Source organism: Thamnophis elegans, chromosome 13 (genome assembly GCF_009769535.1).
Source record: "Thamnophis elegans isolate rThaEle1 chromosome 13, rThaEle1.pri, whole genome shotgun sequence".
Lineage (NCBI taxonomy): Eukaryota > Metazoa > Chordata > Lepidosauria > Squamata > Colubridae > Thamnophis > Thamnophis elegans.
The window spans coordinates 50233355-50255771 of NC_045553.1; the positions used below are offsets into that span (position 1 = coordinate 50233355).

At 62.4% G+C, this 22417-nt stretch overlaps 1 protein-coding gene across 10 annotated transcripts; it reads right to left on the minus strand.

Annotated features, from left to right (window-relative positions):
• Positions 1 to 407: 407 nt before the first annotated feature.
• PHLDB1 (pleckstrin homology like domain family B member 1) lies at positions 408 to 20478 on the minus strand. 10 transcript variants are annotated; one of them, XM_032229199.1, is made up of 22 exons: positions 20105 to 20478; positions 19269 to 19433; positions 16011 to 16087; positions 15465 to 15588; positions 15210 to 15380; positions 10312 to 10431; positions 8756 to 10035; positions 8117 to 8314; positions 7850 to 7978; positions 7602 to 7739; positions 5261 to 5389; positions 4743 to 4883; positions 4551 to 4661; positions 4285 to 4377; positions 3277 to 3379; positions 2910 to 3162; positions 2647 to 2737; positions 2235 to 2381; positions 1775 to 1994; positions 1583 to 1668; positions 1457 to 1486; positions 408 to 986 (listed from the first exon to the last, which is right to left on the minus strand). In XM_032229199.1, exons 3-22 carry the CDS (start codon positions 16068 to 16070, stop codon positions 846 to 848), a joined length of 3765 nt encoding a protein of 1254 aa, XP_032085090.1. In that variant the 5' UTR covers positions 16071 to 16087; positions 19269 to 19433; positions 20105 to 20478; the 3' UTR covers positions 408 to 845. The 10 variants fall into 10 exon arrangements, with proteins under 10 accessions (XP_032085090.1, XP_032085088.1, XP_032085091.1 ...); XM_032229197.1 differs by having other exon boundaries at positions 19595 to 20478; XM_032229200.1 differs by lacking the exon at positions 19269 to 19433.
• Between the last annotated feature and the right edge of the window lie 1939 nt (positions 20479 to 22417).

Here is a 22417-nt window from a genome sequence, read left to right on the forward strand (position 1 = left end):
ACTCCAAGGGAAAGCTGGAAAGCCGATGGTCAGCCAAGGCTGCGATACCCAGGCGGATGATGAACTGGGGCATAAAAGGAAAGCGCATCTCTAGGGCTGATCCCGAAGTCTGCAGGGAGAGCTTTAAAAGGGGGCTGTGACTCAGAGTTGGGGGGCTTCTGGCCTACTTGCTGTGAAATCACAGGAAGAGGCATCCTTCCCTTCAGTGCAAACGGGGTGTCAGATCTGAGAAGCCGCCCTTTTCCAGGCAAATCCCGCCAGAGGAGCCTGCTCTGACCATTGCGCGGCGCTGCCTTGGCCTGGCCTGGAGGGGGCTCTTTTCCTTGGGCTTCGGCTTGGACTGTAAAGGGGCTTTGATGGGTTGATTGATTGAGGCCGCTCTTTAAATGAGAAAAGGACCATCTGGGTGAAAGTATGCAAAAAGCTTTATTCTGCTCTCCTGCCTCGTGGCTGCAAAGACTCCATCCAACAATTTCGGCATGCCCAGCTGCAAGGGGGAGCCGTTCCCGGGGGGGGGGGGAATTCTCCATTTTGCAAAGAGAGAGGAGGCCGGCCCTGGAGACGAGGGAGCCAAGGTGACTTCTGGGCCTTGTCTGCACCGGATGTGGGCTGGGGGGGGGGGGGGGAGCCCTGCACTGCAAAGCCTGACGGTGCTGATCTCCTGCCTGCTGCTGCTCTGACGCTGGCGGTTGGGGACCACCTGGACTTCTGAGGCTGCTGACGGGAGCCCAGCTTTCGCCACTCGCGGGCCCATCCCAGGCACCCATGGCAGCAGAGGGGTCCCTGCCCGCATTCGGAGGCCGCCCGAGGGAAGATCTTGAGGGGCTCTTCGTGGCTCTGCTGCCTCAGTTGAGGAACTGGGTGTAGCCTTCGGCCCCCGTGACAATGACGTCCATCCAAATGCGCAGGGCTTCTGCCGAGGGGGCCACCATGTAGTAGAGCCGGTCGTGGGTCTTGATGCAAAAGGTCAGGGCGGGGTTGGGGCTCTGCGGAGAGAAGAGAGAGGCTGACCCCCACCCAGCAGCAGGCAGAGTTGAGGTCAAGCGTACAGAGGGCACAAGGGCAGAGGGAAGGCAAAGGGAAGGGCCCCCAAAACCCCCCACTGAAGAGAGGATGGCGAAAGGCTGCTCCCTGCTACGCTCCAGGAAGATGGACTCCGGGGGGGGGGGAGGAGGCAAGGGGTCTCAGGGCAGCTGCGCAATGCAAGAACTTTGGGTAAACTTTGCCCAGGCGGCCAAAATGTGCCCAAAAGAAGCCCACGGAGCTGTCGGCTGAACGCTACCTAAGCCAGGAGGTGGTTGACTGATGAGATGCTGCCATATTCTGCCCCCCCCCCCCGGAGTTCCCCCCTCCCCCAGTCCCTAAGGAGTCTCAGCCCAAATATTCCCCTCCAGGACAGCTCAGGGGCTCAGGATGGTGCAGGGTTCCTGGCCAGAGGGGGCGGATGGCTCCCTACCATGGACAGGCTGGGAGGGAAGAATCTCTTCTGCAGGAAAAGGAAAGGCAGGTGAAGTGCAGCCCGGGGGGGGGGGGGGGATAGTGCCCCTCCCCCTTGCCCCCTCCCTGCCCGGCTACCTCTCACCTTGGCTGCGCCTTGGAGGTGATCGTAGTAAACCTCCTGGATGGCCTGGAAGTAGATGAGGCCCTTCAGCTTCGCCTCGTGTTTGTCTGTAGGGGGCAGAGGAGGAGGAGGGGGACGCTGCTGAAGCCCGTCCGAGGGCCGAGACGAGCAGCGAGGCAGGGGGGCCGGCCGTGGGGGGATGGGGAGCCTCACCCATGTAGTAGGAGAGGGTGTGCCGCAGGCGGTCAAAGACAAACCAGCGCTTCTTCCAGGACCGGATTTTGCCCCCCATCTTGACCAGGTAGCCTTTGCACAGCTTCTCCGAGAGGATGATGTGGCTGCAGGTGTCCACGCTGTGGCCGGAGGACTCGATGTGCCAGCGCAGGTCAAAGTCCTCTTTGCGGATGGGCAAGTAACGGGTCAGGGGGCGAGCCTGCAGAACGCGGGGGCAGTGGAGCTAGCGGCAGGGGCCAAAGTCCTCCCCCCCCCCCTCCAGCTCCTGCAGCCTATCCCAAGCTCAACGCCGGCCTCCCAGACCCCCGAAAGAATCTTCCGGGGGCCACCTCCTCGGCCAGGTGTGTCATGCCCAGAGGAGCAGGCCCTTCCTCCCCACGGGGAACACAACAGCCCTGCCCTCCCGCTGGAGGGAGAGCATGGAGGGGCTCCTGCACACCTGAGCCAGCTGCTTCTCCCGCATCTTGACCTCTCTCTCAATCAGCTGCTGCCGCTGTGCCGTCTCATCCTGCAGCTGCTGCTCCAGCTGCTCCCGCCTCTGCCGCTCGTCCTCCAAGGCCTGGTGACGCAGCTCCATCTCTTGCTCCTGCCAGGACGGAAGGGTGGGCCTCTGCGTCCCCAGTACCACCCACCCTCTGCCCCCCCCAGTCCACAGCTGGACCTCCGCCCGTGGACAGAAGCTGCCCCCCACCCCTGCCCACCATCTGGGCAGCCCCTCCACTTGGGGAAGGGGTCAGAATTCACTAGGGAGAAGCCCCCCTCCCCGCCCAAGTGGCTTGCAAGGGGAGTGGCTCTTCCCAAAGGCTAACTCGGAGCGATCCCCATCCCGAGACCTCTGCTCCCGCCCTCACCCGCGACTCCATCAGGCGGGACCTCTCAGCCTGCGCCTCTTTCAGCAGTTTCTCCATCTCTTCGATCTTCCTGGCATCTGCCCCACTGGCACTGCAAGGCCAACTGGTTGTCACTGCCCGCCCGCCCGGCCTGCCAACCCCCCAGCCCCCCCTCTCTCTCAAGTCTGCCCTTAGCAGCAGATCAGCAGTGCAGCCCCCCACCCAGAGGCCAGGCGAGAGAGCCTGGCAGGCTGTGTCCGGGGGCCAAGGGGAGGGGGTCTGACCTGGAGGCATTGTCTGGGGAGCAGGCCGAGTTCCCACTCAGAGACAGGTTGGTCTCCAAGCTGTCCGAGCTCTCCAGGCTGAGGGTGTCGTAGGCTGGCTCGGGGTCGTTGCCCAGGAAGGGGTGATGGTGGAGGCCAGAGTAGGGCACGAGGGGGGAGAAGGGGGCCCTCCTTCGCAGGGCCTGACCCTCCACTGCCGCCTTCTGCTTCAGGTCAGCCAGGTGCTGCCACTGGTCCTGAACTGCCCGATGCCCTGCAAAGAGGCCCAGGGAGAGCGAGGCTGACCGCCTGCAGGACTTCGCCTGGCATCTGCCCACCGCGAGGGACCAGGGCCCTGCAGATGGGCACGAACAGAGGCATCACCCACCCTTGTGTTGCAGGGACGCCTCACGCTTCCTCCCCAGGTCAAGAAGGGAGCCGGTCAGCTTGCAGGGGGGGCTGCCTCTTCTGCCCCCTGGGGGTGGAGAGCCCTGTGAGGAAAAAGCCGGGGGAGTCCAGAGTGGCTCGAGGGGTGCAAGGTGGGGGACGGAAGCTGCTCGCCCAGTGGCTGGACTGACCCCAGACGCTTACATTTCCTTGCGGGAGGGACTGGGGCCAGTGGGGATGCTCCCCTGCTTTGGGCCCAACTGGGCTGCTGCACCTCTTGTCCATCTGGGCCCAAGAGACCCAGGTGGGTTTCTACTGATTTGGCCCAGTTCAGCCGAACCGGTATGTCATGCCGGCTTGGGCTGCAGAACTGGCAGTGACCCAGGCTGGCCACGCCTCCGGACTTCGGTTGCTGAAGTCGCCACCGACATCTTGTTTTTGAGTTCTCTGCATGCGCAGAAGAATTTCTATTGAGCTGGGCATGCACAAAGCGCACCCACGAGCGCAGCAGCAGTAGCGCCGGCTAGAACCCACCCCCCCTGGAGCCAGGCCAGAGCTGAGCCTTGGGAGAGGTGATGCTGCCAAGGACACACATTGAGGAGCAACTGCCCAGGGCTCCAGACCAGGAACGGCCAGAGGGAACAGGAGGGTTGTGGGAGCTACAGGGAAGAGGGCGAAAGAAAGCCCGGGGGAGCATCGGAGCCTCTGAGGTCACAGCAGGCCCTGCAATCGGCCCAAGCAGGATTTGTGGGAAGCTGAACTAAAATGGGCCAAGGAGTCCAATCCTCGCTGCAGCCCAAAGCCTGCCTCTCTCTTCCTGCCATCTGCCTGGTGGGGGAGCCCCAAAAGTGGGGAGCATGTAATATGGGGGATGCTGCCACGTCCGGCACCAGTGTCCAACCTCCAGCACCCCCTGCTTGACCAAGGCGGTCCTTCCGGGCCATGCTGGGGATCGGACAGGCAGCGGGGTGGCTCCTGGGGCACATCCTCCCCAGCCTTCCCCTCGAACCTCTCGGAGACCGCTCGAGCGCTTGGGAAAGGCAGCGCTGCCGCCGGTGAGTGCACAGAACTGTTGCTCCAGCCCCAGGAGGGCTTCCTTCTCCTGTTGGGGAAAGCAGAACAGGGAGGGTCAGAGAGACACCCCCCCCCCAAGACCTCTTTTGCATCCCTGGGGAAGGAGCAGAGCCTCCCCCACAGTTCGGCAACTGTCCTCCTCCCCAAGGCCGTGAGAGCCAGGCCGCCTCTGCGACCACGGCCCCTTGCCCTGTCTCCCACCTGCTGGAGTCGCTGCAGGGCGGCCCTCCTCTCCTGGTGCAGCCGGTCGGCCTCCTGAGCAGCCTGCAGCCGTAGCTGCTTGGCCTGGCCCTCCAGGGCAGCCACGCGTTCCTGCAGTAGGGAGACCGAAGGGGCGCTGAGCGGAGCCACAGCCGGGCTCCGCAAGGCCTGCAAGCGGGGCTCCAGGCTCACCTTCCGGCGGGCCAGGCGGTGGCGGCCCTGGGCCTCGCTGTGCAGCATCTCGTGCTCCTCCTCCCAGCGGCTCTCCTTCTCCAGCTGCTGGAACTCCAGGTCTTCGAAGAGCTTGGTCCCCGTCTCCAGGGCCTCCGCTTCCTGTGCAGGACGCGGCTGCTTAGAGGCGGCCGTCTGAGCGAGGCTGGCCTGATGGGCTCCCTGCCAGGCAGCACGGCTGGCAGGCTCTCCGCGGACAAAGGCTGAGCCCGTGTCCTCCAGACAGCCCAGGGACCCTTCTTCCCAACTGCCCCAGGACAAAGGCCAGGGGGGCACCCCCTCTCTCTCCCGAGAGCCCTTCTGGGGCAGGCGGCCCTTGCTCTCCCTGCCTGTTGCCCCCAGGGCTGCTGAGGCAACGCGGCTGCTGTGAGGCAGGGAGGGGTGCTCCTGCTGAGCCCCCGGAGGGGCACTGCTGCCAGGGGCCCGGGCTAGCTCCCCCTGCCCCACGGAAGGCGGGCAGGGGTAGAGGGGGCACTGACCCTTTGCATCTGGTCCTTCACTTGCTCCCTCATTGCCTCGGGGCAGTTTTCAAGCTGGCTCTTGAGCTCAGAGTAAAACTCCCGCAGTTTCTCAAGCGCCTTCCTTTCCGCATCCACCCTTTCCCTCTCCTGAAGCCGGGAGAAAACAACACACGAAGAGGGGAGAAAAGAGGCTTCTTGGGAGCAAGCCATGCAAAGGGGGGTTAGTGGGGGTCTCGGGTTAGGGGGGGCCAAAGACCTTGCCTTGCCTCCACCAGGGGTCTGCCAGCCCACCCTCCCCAGCAGCTGCCAGGGCAGTTACACCTCTCCTCGTTCTTTGGCGTAAAGCCCATTTATCTAGCCTGGTCTCTGCCCCAGACATCGAAAGGCTGCCTCGCCCTGCAAGCCCCCCTGGGCAGTGAAGCCGAAGACAACCGAGGGGGATCTTGGAGGAAAGATCGCTCCAGGTCCTGGCGACTTCTGGGCTGTGGGAAGCTCAGGTGGGTCAGTCAAGGCCAAGGGAAACGCCTCTCAAGCAGGGCCAACCCAGGCTCGTGCCCGAGGCGCTTCTGAAGCCCACGGAAGGTCTCGCTTTACGTCTATCCTGCAGTTCTATCCTGGGGACAGCTGGGCGAAGCATGCATTGGAAGCCCCTGGAACAAGGCCAAAGTTTCCAGGGATGAAAGGAGTCACCATGACCAGACCAAGGCCAGGAGCATCGTCACAAGATCGATTACTGGGTAAAAAGCCATGAAATCCAAAGAGGGGAATTTCACCAGGGAGAAATGCAAAGCTTTCATCCGAGTATGAGAAACCAAAATCATCAGCGTGGGATGGCAGGCGGCGACGGGAACTGTACCGGGCAGGGGATGCATAAAAGGATCGGGGTGGGGGGGTCTTGATGGATCACAAACTGAACATGAGCCACAGGTGGTGTTGCTACCAAAACGTAATAGCCAGCTGAAGCTGCGTCAGCAGAAATGCAATGCCAGGATCAAGCAAAACGGCGGTGCCTCTTTACGGTGTGTTAATCAGACCATACCTAGGAGAGACTGTGTCCAGTTCTGGGCACCACATTTAGGACAGACAAACTGGAATGTGTCCCAGAGGAGAGTCAGCAGGATGACAAGAGGCCTGGAAGGAAAGACCTACAAGGAACAGGTGGAGGAGGCCTTTCTCAGGTATGTTTAGCCTGGAGGAAAGGGGTGGGGAGGGAGAGACACGGGAGCCATTTTCAAATAAATGGCTCTGGGAGGAAGACAGGAGGAGAAACAACGGTTTTCATTCACCAAGAAGCTTTGGTCAGACGTAAAGGGGTAAATCTCCCTTGCCAAGACCTGCGGCCTCTCCTGCCAGAGGCATTCAAGAGAGGTGAGATGCTGTAAGGAGGGGACCCCGCAGACCACCGTGGCCTCTCGCTTTTCTTTCTAGGACTGGCAAACCCAGGGACGAGCCCAAAATAACACACTATGCAAGTGCAGCCGCTCTGGGACTTTGGCTCCTCTGGGCTGCTCAGCCTGGGAGCCTCAGAATTGGACCAGCCTCCAGGCGCAAAGCAGGGGGACCTTCTCCTAGAAGCAGCAGGGGGAGCATCGTCCGGATAAGAGCCTTGGCGGGACAAAGAAGCCGGGGCATCTCCTGCTCTCCCCAGACAGCTCAGCGTCTCTCCTCAGAGACCGAGTCTGCGTCGGGATCCTGTGTGGCCGGAGGAGCAGCCTGTCCCCAAGGACTCGGCCGGACACTCATTTCTCGGGCAGGGCCACGTGCAAAAAGACGGAGGAGGCGCCTCCTGTTCTGGCACCCCTTCCCAAGCGGGTCGGAGCTGCCGCCCCAGGTGGCCTGTAAATGCCAAGCACTTACAAATGCCAAGAAGGGAGGGGGCTACCCCCAGGGCAGAGTGGACGATTGAGCCTGGGCTCTGCCTCTCCTAGCCCGGACAGATCCCCCCCCCCCCAAAGCGGCGAGCAGGCAGACAGAGAGAGGGAGCGAGAGAGAGAAAAGAGGGGTTGGCACAGTTAGTGTTGGCCAGGGTGTTAGTGGCTGGGCTTCGGAGTGGGTGCTCCCTGCCCCTCAGGCTCCCTGTGTCAGCAAGGCGGATTGGGGGAACCCCGACTAAAGGCGAGCAGTAGAGGGCGCTGGGTCAGGCCGATTCGCTCCCCGTGGCTTCTTCCTTGACACGTGCAAAGGGTTTCCCCCCAGCGCCAGGGGGGGCTTCTCCAGGGACTAGCAAAGCGCCCCTCCCCACCCAGCCCGAGAGGATCAGGAGGGCAGGACCTACCACGTGAGCAGCAGCGAAGGGAGGGGGGCTTTGCCCTCCCCATCGCCTTCAGCAGCAACCTGCTGGGCTGGAGGCGCCACTTACCTTCTCCCACTCGTGGCGAGCGCTGGCATCCAGGCCGCAGAGCTGCTCCTGCAGGAGTTGCACCGCCTGCTGTTCCTGCTGCAGCTGCAGGATCTCCGCTTCTCGCTCGCCCTGGAGGAGGGCCTGCTCCATCTCCGCCTGGGGGGGCAGAATGGCAGCTGCATGACTGCCGCCAGCCACCAGACTCTCCCTGCCCCCCAAGGATGGGTGGCACTGCCAGTCTCTCGGCAGGACAGATCCCCCTTCACCTCCCAAGCGGTCTCTCGCAGCTGCTGCTCCAGCCCCTTCAGGCGGCTCTTGAGGCGCTCTGTGCTGGCCAGGAGGCGGGCGTGCTCCTCTTCCAGAAGGGCCAGCTCTGGGGCGGGTGGCACCTCATGCTGCAGAGGAAACAGCAATCCCTGCATGTGTGGGCAAGTGCTTCCCAAGCCCCCCTCCAGAAAGGAAGGCTGCCTCCCAGCCATGGCACCACCTGGCAGCCGGTTGGGGGCGCAGAGACCCACTGCCCACCTCCTCACCTCCTGACCAGCACTCTCGGTGCTGCTGCTCTCCTCCTGCAAGTTCTCCTCCTCCCCTCGCTCCCGGGGGGGGCTGCTCCCTGGCAGGGGGAGCGCCCCATCAGCAGCAGCATTGGCACTGCCCTCTTGGCCCAGCTCAGTGTCCCCCCTGGTGTACTCGGCACACAGGCTGAGGATGGTCTCCAGGCGCTGGCGCTCCTGTTGCCCAGAGAACAAGCAAGAGCCACCTGGTGAGGTGGAAGGAAGGGCCTGGCACATTAACGCCCCTCACCCAGACCCCTGTGCCAACTGGGTTTGCTACCCGACTGGCCCCGGCCAGGCTTACCCAAGCTGCTCTGTCTTACCAGCCACCCTGCCAGGAGAGAGCAGGGTGGCTAACGGCAGCTGGGTCAACTCAGCTGTCTATGCCCAGCACAGCATGAGGGGAGGCCACCAACGAAGCTCCCTCCTCCCAAAGCAGCCCACCCCGCCTGGGCCCTCTGATATGGTTCCCAGCCTATGAATTCCCAGGCAAATCTGCTTGGACAGGATCCGCCCACCATTCCTACAGCAAGGGCTTGGGCCACGCATCCTTCACACCGCCCCCCCCCCCACCTCTCTACCGTGAAGATGAAGCTCCCCGGCTTGATCCCTGCTCACCAAGCGCTCCATCTCTTGCTCCCGGAGACGCTCCTGCCGCTGCCATCGATGGTACTCCAGCAGGCCGCTCTCATGCACGCCCAGCAGCTTGGAGGTGCTCTGCTTGCGCTCCCGCGTGGGGCCCAACAGCTGGGACCCACCAGCCCCCTGGTGGCTTGGCTGGGGAGAGTCCGAGGGCAGGACGAGGCACCCTAAGCTGGAGGCAGAGCTGAGGCCAGGTCCACCACGGGGCTTGTGCCGGGTGCGCTCTCCAGGGAGGGAGGGAGGCGAGGGGCTGCGGCTCCTCAAGCAGGAGGAGGGTGGAGCGGAAGGCGCTTCTCTCTGCAACCCCCTGGGACCCTCCCCAAGCTTGCCCTGTGAGGAGGAGAGGCTGCTTCCAGGGGCCGGGGACACTGCTCGGCGCCCCAGGGCCGGGCTGACGGGGGGCCGCTCCCGCAGGCTCTCTGTCGGTCTCCGGCTGATCTGGGGACTCTCGGGGACCCGCTGGGTGCGGACAGACTGAGAGACGCCACCTGGCAGCTCCGACCCTTGGCAGGCTGCCTTCCCCAGTTGGGCTGATCGGGGAGCCCTGACCGGCAGCATTTTCAAGAAGGAGCCGGGCCCTGGGTCCTGGGGGGCTGCAGCCTTGCCCTGCAGCATCCCGGGCAGCTGGAAAGCCCTGGCCAAGCAAGGGTTCCCGGGTGATGGCGGGCGAGGGCTACCCAGTGGAGAGCCACCATGCTGGCTGGGAGAAGGACCCTCTGCAGGAGGCCGGATCTTGCGCCTTGGCAGGGGGCTCGTGGGGCCATCCCGCCTGGCCTTCCGCTCAGCCCGGGGGCTCCCTGAGCTGCAAGCAGAGCTTAGGAAGCCACTGGAACTGCTCGAAGGATCCAGGGAAGCCCCCCCGGGGGGCAACAACGCAGCATGGCAGTAACTGGAGGATCGGACAGGCACTGCAGGGGGGAGGGCGGGGACCTTCTCCTGCCAGCCGGCCAGGGGGCTCCGGCAGCTGCTGCTGCTGCTGCTGGCAGGGGAGGAGAGCGGAGAGAAGGGGGGAGAGGAGGCATTTTCATAGGTGGACCCCATGGAGGCGTTGCCGGGGCTCTGGGGTGGGGACAGAAGGGAGCAGCCCCCCTTGCCGTTCGCAAGAGACATGGCTGTTGGGGACGGAGGGCTCCTATCGCCGCTTTCCTCCTGCAGCACCAAGGAATCCATAATGCCTTGCAGGTCTCTCTCGATGGAGCTGACCAGGGAGAGCGGAGCCCCCTTGGAGTCGCCGTTGACGGGGCTCTGCCACCCGGCTGCAAAGAGATGGGGGTCTCAGAAGGGCAAAGTCTCAGCTGCCTCCCCGTTCCCCCCTCGCGGCCAGAGCACCTGAGACCATCACCCAGAGGCCGAGCGCACCCAGCACCCTCCCCTCTGAAAGGCCCCTCCAAAGGGCCAGCCCAGGTCCCCGTAACACCTGCCCTCACCTGGGGCTGGGGAGGAACCTGCCGCTGCTCCGCCAGACGCGCAGGGGAGCCAAGCGGCCCCTCAGAGCCCCCCCCCCACCAGGCCCCATCAGGCAAAGGACCCACCTGCTCCCAGCCCACAGGGGCCCTCTGGGCTGGGCCACTCCGCTTGTCTTTTCATCCACTCGGCCTCGGCTGGGTGGCTGAAGCGCAGGAAGGTGGCCTGGCCCAGGCAGATCACGTGCCCTGGGAGAAGGAGCCCCGTCAGCCAAGCAGACCCACCCAGAGGTCAGGCCCAGCTGTGCTGTGCGCCCTGAGAGCGGCAGCCGCCTCTGGAAGGCTCCAGGGAGCTTTTGCTCCTCCAGGCCTCAGGGCGCCTGCACTGAGCCTTCCGTGGGGCTGCCTTTGGGGCCTGCTCAGAGGCACAGCAACGCTGCAAGGGTGGGCAGGAGGCCGGGGCGCCACTGCCACCGGCTGCAAAGCCCAGGAAAGACCCTCTGCCCACAGCTGCAGCTCAGTCCAGTCCTCCTAGCTGGCTCAGGCCACAGCTGGGACCTTCCTCGGGGGGGGGGGGGGAGGGGGAGGCAGGGTGTCTTTGGGAAACCTCGTTTGGATGGGTCCCCTCAACAGCCCATCCCCCCCCCAGCTGCTCCTCAGTCTGTGATGCTGAACATCAAAAACATTTTTCTCTCCCCACCCCTCCCCCTCCGGTGGGTACCACTGTTGAAGCCCCCCCCCCCAGCCCACCCGGGGACAGGCTGGGTGCAGAGCGTGAGGCGGTGCCCTCGGCAGAGAGATGCAGGAGGCGTTGCCTGGGCAAAATAAGTCCAGAAGGTCCAGATTTTCCTTGGTTCAGGCAGACCCCTCCCCAATTTGTTGCAACTAAGGAGCTGGCCGAGCACAATCGCACTGCTGGATCCCTCAATTGCCACCCACCCCCTCAATAAAAGCAATATGGGGCTGATCTCCGAGCATGGTTTATACTGCAGGGTTGGTACAAGCTCACCTCCTCGCAATGCCTGTTCCAGCCGGTCCTACCCTGGGTGCCACAGCCGGGCCCAGCCAGGAAAGGGCCAAGGGGCTGCTCCATGCCAGAGGGGATCTCTGGTGGGCATCCAGCTGGCAGCCCTCTCACGTGGTGGAGAGTGGGAGGCCAGTGGGAGCTCCGGCCACAGCCAGGCTTAGTATTGGAAAAGAAGAGAGGAACCCAAAGACCCAGGGGTGGGGTGGGGGGTGGGTCTCCTCCTCCTCTCCCCAGATTCCCAGCCTCCCTGAGCCACTAAGCAGCCATGCCTGCTGCTGGGCGGAGCCTGAGCGGCACTGAATTGGGGACCCGGGGGGAATAACCTCCCACTAGCTTTGGCTCCTGCAATTGGGAGGGGGGATCTGGAGGCAGGAAGCACAGCCACAGCAGACAGGCCTGTGCCCTCCCCTAACATGGGAGATCTGGAGGCTTCGCCTTAGCCAAGGGGGTGGGGGGACTTGCCTGGAAGGCCCTCCGTCCCCTCAGCCGCTGTCGCTCTGGGACGGCCAGGCAGAACCTTCAGTGGCTCGGATTCTGAGCCCTGAACCTCCCAGGCAAAGCAGAAGGAAAGCGGCAATTCTGTGCTCCTGGCTCCCCCTCCCACCAAATGCTCCGTTGGCACCAATTCCCTGGCCAACTCTGGAGCAAACAAATGAAATGGGAGGTTACTAAAAACAGAGCCCTGGTGTGCTAAAGAAAGCTTGTATGGTCTAACCGCCTCCCTCCCTCCCTCTCCCGAAGGCTTCCACCCAGCCCCTCCCTGCACAAGATCAGACCTGACTCCCAACAAACTGGGCTGGACTAGGGGGGGGGGGGCTGGCATACTTGGATGAAGGGGGGAATCTGCTGCCTCCAAGGGCTCAGTGGCCACCCCAACTGCAGGAGGAGTCCATGAGCTTCCTGGACACTCAGCCCATTCCTGGCAAGCTTCTCCCTGCCCCAGAAGGCAAGTGCCCCCCCCCCCTGCAAAGCCCACTGCCCTTAGGGACACCAAGACCAAGCCTTCAGGCAAAGAACCCTCTGCTATTTTGCTCTCTCCTGTCGGCCTGGTCGCCAGCACGCTCTTCCACCCAACTCCCAGACTGCCAATGCAACAAGCTAATAGACAATCCGGCAGAAGCTCTGTGGGAAGATGGCCATTGTGAAAGGCCGGGGGGGGGGGGGGGCTCTAAACCCATAAAGCAACCCACCCCACCCAAGGTTACTCCCCCCCCCAAGCTCAAGGTCTGAAGGATGCAAAGGGGGAGTGGGGAAGGCCAGGCACCCCCTGCTCTTTTAGGGGAGAAAGTCTCTCTGCAGGGGGCTTCCTAAGGCCGGAGCCCAGCGGAGGATGGGCGACGCACCCACCCTTCCCCAGAGCCCATCATTTCCTGTCGAAATCGCCCCCTCAGCCCCCCATGACTTCATCCTGGAGGGGAAGGAGGGCGAGCTGGCTTGGAAGGCTTCCGAGGGCTTCGGAGGTGGAGCCCCCAGCCCAGCAGCTGTGCTCCGGCCGGGAAAGGGCGGGTAAGAGGAGGGGGCGCCCAGCCCATCTCCAGATCGCGCTCTGACCCCGAAGGCTGGGAGGAAGGAGCCCGCAGCCCTCCGGATCCCGCCCAACCTTCCTGGCAGCCCCAGCAGCTTACGCGGGGGGCCGGGCGGCGAGAGGACGAGCGCCCCGAGGGAGAGGAAACGCCGAGCCGGCAGAGTCCTCGGCTGCCCCCCGAGGCTCCCTTGCGGCAGTGCCCCGCGCGCCAGCCGGCCGCGTCCCCCGTGCCCAGCCCGGAGCCAGCCAGGCGCAAGACGGCCGGCATTCCGTCCCCGCTGGCGGGCAGAGGCTGAGTCGGCCGGCCGGCCTCTCCCCGGCTACCTCGGCCGCGCCTGGTGGGCGGGGGGGGGGGGGCGGCGCGCTCCAGGCTACCCCGCGCCCCAGCCGCATCCCCGGGGCCGCAGGAGCCGCCAGGTGGGAGGAGCGTCGCGTCTCGTCGCCGGCCGCCTCCGGGATTGCTAAAAATAGCGGCGGGCGGAAGCAGGGAGGGTCTCGGGCTCCGTTGGAGGGCGGCCCCTCTGCGCTGCGCTGCGCTCGGGGCTGCTCTGGCGGCCGCCGGGCCCCGTTGGCCCCTCGGCGCTCTTGCCACGCGCGCCCCGCTCCCGCCCACTCCCCCCCCGCCAACCCGGGGCCCTGGTCCCGGCGCCCGTTGGATTGGGCCCGGGGGCTTCCTCCCCGCGGGAAAGTGGCGGCGACTTTCTCTCGCTCGGTAACTCTGCTCTCCCCCCGCCGGACGGAGGAGCGCTGGGGAAGCGGAGCGCGGGGTCGCTGCCGCTCGTGGCCGCGGAAGCTCGCGCGGTGGCAGCTTCAGCCTCCTCCGTTCAGCCTTCTGGCCCAGCCAGAGAGGAGCCCCGAGGGCCAGGAGTCAGGGCCCGGTCGCTTCTCTGGCAGCCACCGGGAAGTCCCCTACAGGAACTCTGCGGGGCGAAATGCGGGGAGTCCCGTCCCCCCCCGCAGGCCTGACTCTGCTGGCCTTCCGGCGCAGCCGAGGCTCGATGCGCTGCTGGCCGCGCAGGGACGAAGCAGGGACAGGGTTAACCTTCTGGGAGAAAAGCCACCTGGCTCCTTGCCAAGGCTTCTGGGCAATTCCTTCTCAAAGGCCCCTTTCCAGGCTCTCATCAGACCCAAAACATGATTCAGACAGGAAATGAGGAGTCGTTGGAAAAGTTGACTTGGTGATCTGGGTTGGAGTCCGGAGGAGAAACAGCAAGAAGGAATTCACTAGAAAATGGGGGGGGGGGGAACACAGCTGTGGGGGACTAGTGTTCACAGAGCCCCAACTCCCCCCTGAGGGGGCTCTGTTGCCTTCGGTGAGAGATCTGGCCCTCTGGAGCCTTCAAGCGTTCCTTGCCTGCCCTTCTTTCTTAACAACCAACCTGCATTTCCTTCACAACGGCAGCTGGGACCGTCACTAAGCGGCACCTGCCTGTGACATTGCACTTCCTGACTACATCATGGATGCCTTGCAATTCTGGTCCCAAATGCCATTGTAAACGGAGCCCCTCCTGCCCTTCTGGAGGCCAAGAGCTTGGGTGGAAGGGGATGCTGGGCAGGGGTCTGAGCTGGGCCTCCATACAGAGGCCCTCCCAGCCAGCCCCTGCCCCCAGGCTGCACTTGCTCCCGCCAGTCGGGCCCAGAGACAGGCAGGGCCCACTCGGCCAGGGATGCAGCTGCAGCTTCTGCCCCTTTCTTTGAAAACAGAGATTGACAGGGAAGTTCCCCCTCTGAGACCATGGGAGTTAGGATCCCACCTCCACAGCCAGACACAGGAAAGGCTCTTCAGGGGGTCCACTGAGAACCCAAGCCCAGGGCTGCTTTCTTTTACACACACACACACACACAAGCAGACAGTTCACCAGACCAAGAATCAGCCCCTGCTGCTGGGCAAGAGCAGAGGTCAGCTGGGGCCACATTAGCAAACAATGGCTGGACAGAGTCTTGCTTCCCAACCTTGGTTGACTGAAACCACACACACACACACACACACACACACACACACAGACCCTACTGAGCTGGCCTTCCACTGTGGCCTGGCAGGGAGGCTCCTTACTCAGTGTGACGAGGACGCAAGGAGACTGACCGTGGCCACCACCCAAAGAGCGCCCAGGCCATCCACGGAGGGCCCCTTCCTGCAGACGCCCTCTGCCTTGGGGCTTTGGGTGGCTCTGCTGGGGCAGGGAGGGAGCACGTCTCTGTTTTGGCCCTCGTGGTGGACTCTTCCCTCCCCAAAACTCCAGAGCTTAGCAGCACTAGGCTTAGCCCAACTGGAAGTCCCCCGGCCAGGGAACGGGAGTGGGCCCACGCTTGCAGGAAGACGGAAAGGCCAGAGGGGCTGCGCACTAATGCGGGTCCCGTTGGAGGATTAACAGCTCCGAGTCCAGAAAGACTTCAGGATCCAGAACCAACATTCCCCGGATGTCCTCGGCCCAAGGCGGCATAATGGGTGACCAGCAGAGCCTCTCCTCTCCTTACCTTGGGACAGGCGGGTGGGGCGGGTGATTGGCTGCCCATCGATGGCGCAGGGATGACCGCAGGGGTGCAGCGTGAGGGTCCCACACACATTTTCAATGAAGCAGTGCTGGGGGGCCACCCCTGCCCCCTGTAGCACAATGTCCCCAGCAGCGGAGCCCAGGACCGTCTTGCCTACAAGGAGATTTCATGAGAGGGCGGCCCCTCCCTTCAAGGGGGAGCAGGGAAGGAGAGGCCCCCGAGGCAGCAGAGACATACCCTCTTCCAGGGGCAGCAGAGTGATGGCAGTGCTGAGGCGCCCGCTGCCGAGGCTCACCAGATGCGGCTTCTGCGTCTGCACCTTCAGGCCTCGGCCCGTCTCAGTCAGGTCCAGGAGGCTGTTCTGCAGGGCAGGGGAGAAAGGCTGTCAATAGCAGCGTGGCCCCCCTCCCTCCTCAAGCGGGCAAGAGCACCGGGCAGCCTGGCTTCCCTTTTGGCCACTCCTGGCATGAGCAAGCCCCTCCCTCTTTCTGAATTGCCATCCTCCAGCCAGGCAAGTTGAAGGTGGTAGCCATGAAGGTGGGAAAAGGCAGGAGGGCAAGTTGTCCTACAGCTTTAAAAGGTTGTTGAGGGGGAAGCGAGCTGAGCAGGCATTAGCACGGGCTGACCTGGGAGGGGCTTCCAAAGGGGGCTCTCCCACTCCCACTCTCCAGTGGCTCCAGTCCGTGAAGCCTCCGGACGGGGTCTCCTCCTGAGCCACCACTGCCACCTGGGAGGACCAGGACATTCTGACGGGCAGGGAGTTCTCTCAGAGAACCTGCTCACCTGGATGGGCTTCTGTACTTGGCAGGGGGGAGCAGCTGGGTTGTGGTTGCGAGTCTCCATGGTGGGGCTCCTCTGGCCTAGGAGGGAAAGAGGGGGAGCCCGTGTCAGAAGTGCCAGGCCACAGATCGCCCGAAGTCCAAGCCCCATGCAGGCCGTCCTGGGGCTGAAATGCAGGACAGGTCAAGGCTACCCCTAGGAAAGGGAGGCTCTGGTCTTCGCCCTCCATTTCCTGCAGGGAGGGAGGGAGGGAGGGGAGTTTGTTGCTCTGCCAGCCATGGTCCAGGGAAACATTTCCCAAGAGGTCTCCCCTCTAAGCACAGATAACGCCTGGTGCGCCAGTTGCGTCCCTACCTGAACCGGGAGGCCCTCACAACAGTCACTCGAGCCCTTGTGATCTCTAGGCTGGAATACTGCAATGTGCTCTACATGGGGCTGCCCTTGAAGAGCATCCGGCGACTTCAGCTAGTCCAGAATGCGGCCGCGCGAGTGATTGTGGGCGCACCGCGGTTCACCCACATAACACCGATCCTCCGTGAGCTGCGCTGGCTACCTGTTGATCTCCGGGTGCACTTCAAGGTCCTACTTACCATCCATAAAGCGCTCCATGGTAGTGGGTCTGGCTATTTGAGAGACTGCCTTCTGCCAATTACCTCCCTGCGTCCCATCAGGTCGCACAGGGTAGGCCTCCTCCGAATTCCATCCGCCAGTCAGTGCCGACTGGCGACTACGCGGAGGAGAGCCTTCTCAGTTGCAGCTCCGACGCTTTGGAACGATCTCCCCGTGGAGATCCGCACCCTCACCACCGTCCAGGCCTTCCGCAAGGCCCTCAAGATCTGGCTATCCCGTCAGGCCTGGGGATAGGACTTTACTCTCTCCCCGCCCGAATGCTGAGTGAATGTTGTGCTTTTATTGTTAATTATTTTTTACTCACGTTTTCTTTTATGTCTTGTCTTGCACTCCCCTCCCTCATTATTGTAAGCCGCCCTGAGTCCCCTCAGGGAAAAGGGTGGCCTATAAGTGTTCAATAAAACTCTAAAAACTCTAAAACTGCACCCATTTCTCGAGAGCAAGAGATGCATTTCAGCTTTTAAAGGATACCCAAAGTAGCTGCTATTCATCAACGGGGAAGAAGAGGGAGCCACCGAGCCTCTAAACAGCCCTCCTGACATCTACAGGGTTAACTTGTGGAACCTCATGACTAATTAATTAGCACAAATATCTAAGATTATCTTCAGCTTCATCAAGTTCAACAAAAAGCTAACTTCTCTCTATTGTTTTCTGACCAACCTTCAAGATCTTGTGGCACTACAATGATTAGACTGCATCATTGCACACCTTTTCATGGATTCATGGCACTGTCACCAGTGGACGACACTCGTGGGTCTAAACGAGCATTTTAGTGAGGAAGGCAACAGCAGGGAGACGCAGGTCCATGCCCCCCCTCAGTAGGGGGGGGGGAGTAGGTTTCTCTCCGCCTAGTCTACCTCACAGGGTTGCTGGGATTACCACCACCACCCCCCCACAGCTCCTAGAACAAAGGCGGGATATAAATCCTAACATTTGTACACAAGCAGAATGTCTCCAGGCTTCCTGGGTGTTTCTCTGCAAGAGACGAGTCTCAATTCCTCTCTGGAAATATTGCAAAGAAGAACTGCTTGGCAACCAGTTGCAACCACAGCTGTGTTTTGTCACTGCAAAGGGTGGGGTCACCCTGGGCTTGTTTTCACTGCGACATCCCTAGGAGAATCTGCAACCCCTTCTGCACCTGCCGTAGATGGGCTGTGGGGTCCGTGCCCCCACCCCAATCCCAAATTCCCTTGCTCCAATGCCACGTACTCTCTCCTCATCCTTTATCACTATTTCTCAGTTGCCCGCAGAAGAACCTTGGAGAAATTAACGGCTGGCAAAGAGAACGTGAGATGGGCAGGATCAGAATTTGACAAATAAATGCCCAGTAAAGGCAGCTTCTAGAACACGGCTTGCCTGGATGACCCGTCTTCATTTAGCATCCCCCAGCATTCCTCCCTTCCTGAGGGGAGGGGAGAGATCTTGCCCACTTTCTGAGGGCCAAAGGGGAAGCCTATACTGCCATCTGCAAGCCCCACATCTGCACTGGCCCAGGAGAGCCAGGGCCCTGCCTGACGGGAGTTCCTCCCTCCCAAGCACTGGCACAATCCCCTCCCCCAATCCAAGGCCCTCCTTTCAAGAGAGGAGACGGAGAGGCTGCCTTGTCTGTCTTTGACCTGCCCAAGGAGGAGAGCGCCTCCCCCCAGAGAAAGGAGGGCTTCTGGTCTCCTGGCCCCCTCTTTGCCTAGGTAGAGGAACTCTCCCGGGGGGGGGGGGGAGCAGGAGGGGGAGGGGGTGCCTGGCTGTTCCCCCTTCTCTCCCTTCTTGCTACCCAGAGCCACAAGTCCTGACAAGCAGGCTATGTTTGAGGAGGAGGGAGGGAGGGGGGAGCTGTACCTTGCCAGCCACAAGGCGTCTTTCTTCTCTGTGCTTCCAGAGAATGAGGGCCTTGTGTGGCTGAGGGGCTGGGCAGCAAAGGCCAAGGGATGAGCTCTAGCCAGGCTGGGCCTGCAGGGCTGGACTCTCTCCCCCGTGCTGAACCCTGCCAGAGGGGGGAAAGAGGGAGGAGAACAACCGACTCTCTTCCAGCCTTGGAGGGGCACCAAAGGCTTCAAGGCCAGCCCAGGAGGCAGCCTGGGAAAAGAGGGGGTGGTGCAGTCCTTGGCCAGAGCCCAGCCCAGCCACCCACAGCAGCCAGAGCTTCCGGAGAGCTTCTGACAGAGCATCCAAAGCAAAGGGGAGAGTCCCAGTTGTGCTGGCCATCGCCAGATCCACTCTGCCATAAATGGTTCTGTGTCAGCGGGTCAAGGCTCTCCAAAAACCCAGCAGCCTTTGGTGCAACCTCTGTGCCGAGCCTTGGCAGCCTCGGCCCAAAGATCAGGCAGGTCTGGGCTCACCCAGAGGCCAAGAGCGCCAGGCTGGCTCTGCCTTTCTGGGGCCTTCCTGGGTTCAAGGAGAAAACTGGCAAAAGTAGCACTGGTCCTGGGAAAGGAGGAAGGCGGCTTTTGGGACCGGCTGCCTCCCCAGCTGAAACCAGCGTCCTGTGCTGGCAGCCACAGCTCCACTGCAGGAGAAGAGCCCCAAGGAGAGGGCGGCAAGTGGCAAGAGGTTCCGAGGGCTGGTGCAGGGGGGAGCACGGTCAGCAGCAAGAGGGGACTAGGTTCTTCCGGGAGGACTTTTCCTCAGACCCACCAGGGAAGGCAGAGAGTAGGGAGCTGCTCCAAGTCCGAAGCTTCTGAGTCTCAGTCAGATGCTGCTACAAGAGGCCAGGTCAGGCTATTCCAGGGGGCCCCAGCAACGTTCAGGCAGTCTGGTCGCTACCACTGCCTGCCTCGCCCCACTTGCATCACAACAATCCTGCAAGGTAAACACTTGTCCTGGGATCAGTGGGCAGCCTCCTCTTCAGCCCAGTTCCCGTCCCAGGCGCAGAGCTCCCGCCCTGCTCGGACCCCGGAGCTGCAGGAATCTCCAAGGCTTCCCGGCGCAGCAGGACAAGGCACAGCCCGAAGGCTTCTAACCTGGAGACCGGACAGCCTTTTTCTCCCAAGCCACAGCAAAGGAACCGCCACCCCCGCCGAGAAGGCAGCTTGGGGAGGGAGCGGGGGCTCCTCTCGCCTGAGAGGAGAGCCGCGGGGCCCGAGCGCAGGTGCACGGGGGTGGGGGGTGGCAGGCAGGGAGCTCCGGTCGGCTTTTGCGTGCGGCGTTGCTCTCCCCCAGTCCGCAGCGCCCGTGGGGAGGAAAACGGCAGGAATGCGCGGAATGCGCCACGTCCAGGGAGGCGCAGATGGGGGGGTGGGACTGCCGGCCTGTCGACGCCCCCGTCAGCCGTCCACCAAGCTCTGCTCTGCCAGGGACTCCTCGCCGGCCGGAGTCAAGCGGCGAGTCGCGGCCGCTCTTCCCATCTCCTGCTTGGCCGGCCCGGGGATGCCACCCCGGCCCGGGTCTCCCGGGGCTCAATGGCTCCGAAGTTACCAAAGGTGGCCCCGGCAGCGGAGAGGCGCCTCCCGCCTTATCAGCGCGCCCCGCACCTGTCAAGCAGGCTTCCCTCTCCAAGCCCCGATGTATCCGGAGCTGCAGCCGCCGCCCGTCCGCGTCGCTCTTTCAGCGCTGAAGGGCCGCCGGCCGAGGAAGGAGGAGCGCCAGGCGGAGACCCGCCGCCCCTCTCGCCGGTTTGCCCCCACTTTGCGCGTGCGCGCGCTCGACCAGGCCCGCGGGCAGCCGGGGTGCGCGCGCCTCCCGCGCCCTTCGGAATCCCGGAGGGCCTCCCCGCCGCCCGAGAGCCGGAGCCCGCGCGCCACAGCCGGCACGGAACAAAAGACAAGGGCGGGGAAGGCTCGGGCGCCTCCCTCCGTTGCGCCGCCGCTGCTCCGCCGCCCCGAAGCCGGCACACGGCTCCGGCAGCTCCCCGCCAGTCCTTGCGCGGAAAGCGCTCGGCTGGGCGTAGCGGCCTTCCAGGGTCCTCGGTGCGGGAGGCGGATCGTTTATCACTCACCGAGGCATTGTAAATCTTTTAGGGAAATTCCGTGCCGAGCCTCTCCGGCACTTCTGGGCGCTCAGCCACAGCGGAGGCAGAAAACAGGGACTCCGATAGACCTACAGACAATAACAGCAGCCCCGAGAACTCCAAGTTCCGACTGCGGCTGAATGACTTTCTCATCCATTCAGACGACGCACCTCTTGCCCTGCCTGGTTGCCCCCGTTGTGCCTCGCTCCCAGAACTGCAAAACCGTTTCGGCCTTTCATTAAACCGGCCAGTGAAGAGAATGAAACCTCGTGGCCCAGCTTCACCCTGCCTGCAAGCAGCGGCGCCCTTCTCCTCCTTCACACCACAAAACCAAACCCAGCACTCGGAACGGGAGCAGTACCAGCTAGCTGAATGGCGAAGGATGTCATATTTGCAGTCTCTGGCACAAAATTGCTTTAGAAAATGTGAAATTTTGAGAACTTGAAATTATAACTCCTACAAATGGATCAGCAGCGAGTAAGTCAGCGGGCACTCCGGCTGGAGCTGGGGAAGTGACCCGGGTGGCAGGCCCTGCTGTTTCCAGAGTTGGAGCTATTTTGGCACGGATTGTATCAAACATCTGGAAACCATCAATCCCATGACGACGAGAAGCCACAGCAGCCAGAGGAAGATTTGCAAGTGCTGCTGCGGGCAAGGTGGGTCTGGGTGAGAGAGCCCAGCTCAGGCCCTCCCAGCCACTCCTGTGGCAGCTCAAGGGAGCCGGACGGGGCACGTGGCAGGAGGTTGTCAGCTGGTGACTGACCTATGGGAGGGCAGCCCAGGCATTTCGACTTCAACCCAAGGGACCTTGGAGGTCTTCTAGTCCAACCCCCTGCCCAAGCTGGAGACCCTATAGACCATTTCAGATAGGTGGCTGTCCAGTCTTTTCTTAAAACCCTCCAGCGATGAGCCACCCACAACTTCTGAAGGAAAGCTTACTCGGCTAAGGCCCATCATCATCCCGTCTTAGGGGGGGGAGAAGAGTCTCTCTCCTCCACAGCCTTTTTCTCTTTACCTAAAAACCGACCTAGGGGGGAAGTTGCTCCCCTCCCCATTAAGAATCTGTTGATGCTTGTGGCATAAATAGCTCAGGCAAATCCCTGCACTTCACTGTGCACATGCCACCAGGTGCAGCTCTGGGGAAAGTGAGAAAAGGGCACAGGTTGGGTGCAGGGAGAGCTAGTGCAGAGTTTGGCCTGGCCTTTGACCGCCTTCCCCGAGTGCTCCCGAGGGTGAAGCTTCCCATTTGCTCCTCTTGCCATCTTGCCTGGAGAGACTCTGGACAAATAGATTTGAAGCATGTGAGCTGAAAGCCCAGGGCCTCCGATTCAGCCGTGGCCTTGCGTGTCCTCCGGATGTGGCAGGAATCAAGGCACAGACCAACTCAGATGCGCACTTTAGGGAGCATGAGATTAAATGTGTAGGGAAGTCCTCATTACCCAAACTAGGCAACATCAGCATCACTAATGGTGACGAAACATCTGCAAGAGGCTCAGAGAGCACCAAGGGCCCCTTATTTCAACCCGACTTTTTATTGTGAGGGAAATGCAGCTGGCCACCTCACACCACACACACATTTCCCAGGATCATCGCAAGGTACATCTTAGCCTGAGGCTCCCAAGCACAGAAGCTCAATTAGGGTTTAGCCTCATGCCTGCTGCAGCCCAAGGTGCTCCTCTGGCACTGGAGCCCTCCATCCTTTCTGCTCTGAGCCCCCATCTGCCAGCTGTGCCTTCTCATTTCTGGTTGGTCCCAGTATAGGGGGGGGGGGGAAACGCTCCATTAATTTCCTCAGATTAGCCCCCCCCCCTCCTGCAGCAACTACTCCTGGGATCTA

Excerpts from the sequence above, each read along its gene's own strand:
- PHLDB1 (XM_032229194.1), bottom strand. The coding sequence starts at position 16,157 with ATGGGGCTTGGACTTCGGGCGATCTGTGGCCTGGCACTTCTGACACGG. Across the intron at positions 3,380-4,284 it reads GCTCGAGCGGTCTCCGAGAG|GGCTCTCCACCCCCAGGGGG; the intron begins GTTCGAGGGGAA and ends TTTTCCTCACAG. Across the intron at positions 3,163-3,276 it reads GGCGTCCCTGCAACACAAGG|GGCATCGGGCAGTTCAGGAC; the intron begins GTGGGTGATGCC and ends GCCTCTTTGCAG.